The 6,000-nt window shown below is 36.9% G+C and overlaps 1 protein-coding gene across 1 annotated transcript in view; it reads right to left on the bottom strand.

Annotated features, from left to right (window-relative positions):
* The window catches only part of SEMA3C (sema domain, immunoglobulin domain (Ig), short basic domain, secreted, (semaphorin) 3C), a 210,478-nt gene that overhangs the window by 43,887 nt on the left and 160,591 nt on the right, over positions 1 to 6,000 (bottom strand). Inside the window, exon 11 of the mRNA XM_006834345.1 lies at positions 1,125 to 1,347. Coding sequence (XP_006834408.1) covers positions 1,125 to 1,347 — 223 coding nt within the window. The remainder of the gene's footprint in view (positions 1 to 1,124; positions 1,348 to 6,000) is intronic.

Here is a 6,000-nt window from a genome sequence, read left to right as displayed (position 1 = left end):
CATGAAGAGATTTCCTTTTATCACAGTCTGCACCATAGTCTGGGACATTTGAAATATAATATTAATTATATTGCAGATCTGGGCAGTGTTTTGTTCTGCTGTACACAGGGTCGCAATGAGTCATAACCAACCTGATGGCACCTAACAACACTGCCTGACCAGCAGGCAAAGGGTTCTCTGTTGAGTGGTAGTTCTTAGAGTTTACTGTGCGTCAGAGTTACCGGAAGGGCTCAATAAAGCACAGGCAGCTGGGTTTCACCTCCAGAACTCTTGCGGAGGGAGCTAAGAATTCTTATTTCTAACTAATGCTCAGCTAATGCTGGTGCTGCAAGTCTGTGGATCACAATTTGAGAATCAGCACTGTAGCACATACAAAGCTAGTCATTCCACATTATGAAGGCTATGAAAAGATTTTCACTGAACTTGTGTATTAAAGTAAATTGACAAATTAAAATTTATGGATTATTTAAAATGATACAATTATTATATTATTTAAAAAGCACAATGCCATCCATACTAGAGTTACTACATTCTCTTCCAATTGTAATCTACAACATGGTTTCTATCATTATCATTATCATTATCACTAATATATGGCCCTGTGTATTTATGAAAATGTTAAACTTTTCTTTGATTGAAGGAAAAATTTACTCTCACTTAAAATTTCTTTCTGTCCCTTCATTTAATTCCTGATTATTTTATTTCACTATAATATGTGCCAGACATATTCACATGTAATTTGTTCTAGGTATTACATATGTATTTAGTACTCTTACATTACATTACAACTTTGTGCAGTAATTCATTTTCTTAACTCCACTTACAGATGTGGAAACTGAGGCATTGGGATATTAAGTAACTCACTGTGGGTTAGAAAGAAGTAAACATTGGAGTCTTTTCAGTTACTTCCAATATCATAGGTTTGAACTCCTGGTGTGGTACTATAGGATAAGCACTGGATTTGAAACCACAAGATCGATGGTCAACTCACCAGTCACTCCTTACAAACCCTAAACAAGGTCACTTTGAGTCGGGATTGACTCAACAGCACTTAACAATATTATAGCACACTCTTATATTAAACATTAAAGTGAAAGATGAAACTTCATAGTTCAAATACCTACCAGTTCCAAGAAATAGGACATGGTATCTACCATCAGCAGCATTTACTCGATCCACAGCGATCTTTGTGTACTTGTAATCTGTGCCTATACGGACAATCAAAGGCTTTCTGTGGATTGGGTAGATGGGATTGTACATTAGAGGATGGTTCCGAATAAAAGTGACAACATCATCTGGGAACTCCTTGGTTGTTCGCATATTGGGTGTAAATGCTCCTCCTGGGCACTAAAAATGTTTAAAGAAAGAAAATTAATAAATCAAAATAGTTACTTTGTTTTAGTAATCATCAAAAAGCTTCTATACTTAAAAAAATAATACTAAGAAACTCAACTTATTTTTAGTGCATTTGCTGCCTACTAAGGAGAAAACCATGTGATTAATGATTTTACTGTCTCAGAACATTCAATTAATATAAATCAATTTAGAATAAATTAATATAAAGTTTGTAAAATTTTATCATTTGAAGGAGACCAAGTCCACTTATTTTACCCTATTTGTCTTCAGAGATAGAGAGACACCATTTATATATGACAGTACTTTCATCATTGTCATGTAGAATATTTATATTTCTATTCTCTGCCAGATAACATGTTGTTTAAAAAACAAAGGAAACAAACAAAAAAATCCAATATGGACACAATCTGATGCTACTAATGGATAAAATAAATTATATTTATCATTATTTACTCAATCAGAACTCTAATGGATAAGTTTCATTTCATATAATCTCTCTCTCCCAATGCAGGGATCTTTGAAGTTGGAGTTTAGATTGGAGATAGCAAATTATATCTGATAATTCCCTTCTAAAAATGACTCTAGTGGCTTCCTGTTATCCTTAAAATTATAATATCAGCAATTTATTATGACCTATAGAATAATATGGAGCTCTGGTAGCGTAGTGGTTGCGAGTCAGGCTGCCAACCTCAAGGTTAGTAGTTCGAAACTACCAGCGGTTCCATGGGAGAAAGATGAGGCATTCTGCTCCCATAAAGATTTACAGCCTTGCAAACCCTGTGCAGGGTCACTATGAGTTGGAACCGACTCCACAGTACTTAACAACAAATAGAATAACACTCACAGAAGCAGCAGTCAAGAAATCAAATGATGTATTGCATTAGGTAAATCTGGTGCACAAGATCTTTTTAAAGTGTTGAAGAGCAAAGATGTCAGCTTGAGGACTAAGGTGCACCTGACCCAAGCCATGGTATTTTCAGTAACCTCATATGCATGTGAAAGCTGAACAGTGAATAAGGAAGACCATAGAAGAATTAATGCTTTTTGAGTTATGGTGTTGGAGGAGAATATTGAAAGTGCCATGGGTTGCCAAAAGAACCAATAGATCTGTTTTGGAAGAAGTGTGGCCAGAGTGCTCCTTAGAGGCCAAGATGGCTAAATTTCACCTCTCATACTTCGTACATATTTTCAGGAGGGACCAGTCGCTGGAGAAAGATATCATGTTTGGTATGGTAGAGGGTCAAAGAAAAAAGAGGAAGATCCCCCACGAGATGAACTGGTCAAGTAGTAGCATCAATGGACTCAAGTGTGGCAACAGTAGTGAGTTTGGCCTAGAATCAGGCAGTGTTTCTTTCTTATGTGCATAATGTCACTATGAGTCGGTACCGACTGAATGACACCTAACAACAACAACAACAAAATAAAATAAGCAATCAACCTCAAGGTTGGTTTGAACCACAAAGTTGATGGTTCCAACTTACTAGTTGCTCCTTCGAAACCCTATATAGGGTTGCTGTGAGTTGGAACTGACTCGAGGACACTTAACAACAGTCACACAAGCCCCTACGGAGTCCTGATATGGTGCTTCAGGATAATACTGGACTGAAAGGTCTGTTTGAACTGCAAGATTGGTGGTTCAAATCCACTAGCCACTCATTGGAAATGCTATAGGTCTGTGTGAGTCAGTACTACTCAATAGAACTAAACAACATCAACACATTCCCTTAGGTGAAGTGGCCTGAGCCTACTTCACTTATAGCAGCTCCTGAAAACCCTAAGCCTGCTTCTCATCGAGGACACTGGCACTTGCTGACCTGTCTGGACTCCTCTTCTCCAGACAGTCCCATAGCTTTCTCTGTTACCACATTCAGTTCTCAGTTCAAAAGTTATCTCCCTGAAGGTGACGATACATCAATGTATCTTCCCTCTCCATCTCTACTTTTGTGTCTATCTCCTAATTCTGCTTTACTTTTCTTCATGGTTCTTGTTTACTTAACAGTATACTATATAATAGTTGCTTGTATATTTATTATCTGTTTCTCTTTCTAGAATATATGTGGTGTGTTCACCATAACAGAGCCTATTTTGTTTTTGCTTTATCCCCACACTTACAACAGACATTAAACTTATTAATAGATATTAAATAGAGTTTTTGAATGAATTAGTTATCCTGTTAGATTTGGGCTGCAATTTTGGTACATGAGTTTGAGGTTACCCATTTGTAGCCATAAAAGGAATGATTCAGACAAGTAGCAGGAAGAAATTAATGAGATCTGAGAAAAGGACTGCTTGGCAAATTCGCACTTCTGGAAAGAAAGCTGGAAAAGAGCTTCTGAAGCCTTTTGGAGAAGGTTCCATTTGTACCTAAAGTCAAATCAAAGATAGACTAGGAACTATTAATGCTTTGAACTGAAACTCAGTCACTAATAGAGCCACAGTATGAAGATAATATGAATAAAGGTATTGCATATAGTCTTTTAAATGCATGCAAACATTATTGGCTGAATCCTTTCAATATTTCTACTTTCATAAACAAAAATACCTGCCATGTTTCTCTGGAACCGTATGACACTCCTGTTCTAACTTTAAGTTATCCTGTTTAAACAAATACAGAGTAAAAGGAAAGCAATAACGCAAGTCTCTAAATCAATAGCATGGGACACCTCATCAGAGGAAAATAAAGACATTGGATAGTATAACCTTTATGTAAAAGTGACAATGCATAGTTATTTTCAACTAACTGTTCCTCAGCAGGAGTAAACTCATACATGCCTAGTGCAGCCAGATTTCAACTGAAGAAAGAAACATGAAAATTTATGTGTGATATTCCTCTGGACATATTGTCAGGAGAGACCAGTCCTTAGAGGATATCATGTTTGATAAAGTGGAAGGTCGGGGAAAAATACAAATGTTCCCAACTAGATGGCGTGACACAGGTAGCAGCAATGGGCTCAAACAAAGCAATGATCGTGAGCTTAGAACAGGACCAGGGTTTCATTCTGTTTTCCATAAGGTCACTGTGAGTTGGCATCAAATATAACAACACCAAAATTTTAATGCGTATTCAATGAAAACAGAAAAACAACTAATAAGTGAGGGGGCCAGATAAGACGGCAACCTCTGGGTTAAACACTTGCAACACTTCTTCAGCAGAGTTCTTACCTCTGAGTCAGAACTTTTAGGCTGACCCACAATTCCAAATAAGCCACAGCAAATTACTGATATAACCTTACTCATTTAGATATGGGCTGCATCATCTTGAATGCAATTTTTAGACTGAGTTTGACAAATTAGCATTACTGGCATTTTTTACAAGACCAGTAAATGGAGTTCTCTTTTTATAGAAAGGCACAATTGACAAGGAGATGACTTCACCAAAGAGAGATAATGAGACAAGTAATAAAAGTAAGCTCCTCATTTGCATTTCCATTAACTAACCTTTCATCTGGAGCTCATATGTTTTCTTTTAAGTAAAAAGCCTTACATTTAAATACAAGTGTTTATAAGCTTCCCACAATGAAGACCAAATGAGGAAAAATAATTTAAGTTGAGGTTATTCTAAGCTGATGAATGCATTCCATACTTCTGTAAAGTATAGAATTATGGGAGTTTTCTATCCTCATTTTTCACACAAAGTGGAAAAAAGGAAATACATTGCTTACTGAATGAAAACATGGAAAGAACAATGCATGGGCAAACAGATCCAGCATTTCACAGAACACTACCAATTATGGTTTTACCAAGCTGAGGTGTCCTCTTAATTATTAGCATTTTCATTTGTAACTTCTGCTAAGAGCTAAAGGTTAGCATCTATTACTAGACATTTCACAGAATTTCCATTTAGTAATTATTCTACTGTGTGATAATCTTATTAAATTATCATTGTCCTGATTCCGATGTACTTGAGGATAAACACTAGACTATGAACTACAAGGTCTATGGTTTCAGCCCACCAGTTGCTCCTCAGGAAAAAGATGTGGCTTTCTGCTCTGGAAAATATTTACAGCATAAGATGGCTTATACAGTGTTGCTATGAGTTGGAACCAACTCGATGGCACTTAACAACATCAAATTAAAATTCAGGCAAAAGTTATTTTCAGATTACTCACAATTAATTATCTTAGTAACAAAAAGTTAATCAGTTTAGATGCTTGGAGTCAACTAGTCCAATTGACCAATGGAACATGTGAATATCAATCACCATGACTCTCAGACCAGAAAACCTAGATGGTGCCCAGCTACCACTACCAACTGTTCTGAAAGAGATCCCTTTAGACGGTCTGGATAGAGTGGGAGAAACTGTGGAACAAAGCTCATAACTATTTAAAAAAAGACAGAGCATATTGGTCAGAGAAAGCTAGAGGAATTATGTCCCTTGGCTACCCTTCAGGTCTAATGGAACTCACCTTTGTGACCCAATTTTTAACTAAGCAGTAGATAGATATATAAGGGGGACAACAACACTAGTAAGGTATGCTCACCATGGAATGGTCAACCATTCAAGATCTAAAGGGCAACATTAACCTAAGGACAAAGTTGAGAAGGGAAGGGAAGGGAAAGTGAGTGGAATGGAGCTAGGAAGCACAGGGAGGAAGCAGGATCACTGTTGTTGTATGGAGGGCACTGCAATGAATGAGAGGAAAC

Source organism: Chrysochloris asiatica, unplaced genomic scaffold (genome assembly GCF_000296735.1).
Source record: "Chrysochloris asiatica unplaced genomic scaffold, ChrAsi1.0 scaffold00010, whole genome shotgun sequence".
NCBI classification, from domain to species: domain Eukaryota; kingdom Metazoa; phylum Chordata; class Mammalia; order Afrosoricida; family Chrysochloridae; genus Chrysochloris; species Chrysochloris asiatica.
The sequence above is the reverse complement of the archived record's forward strand: the minus strand, read 5'-3'. Positions and strand labels throughout refer to the sequence as shown.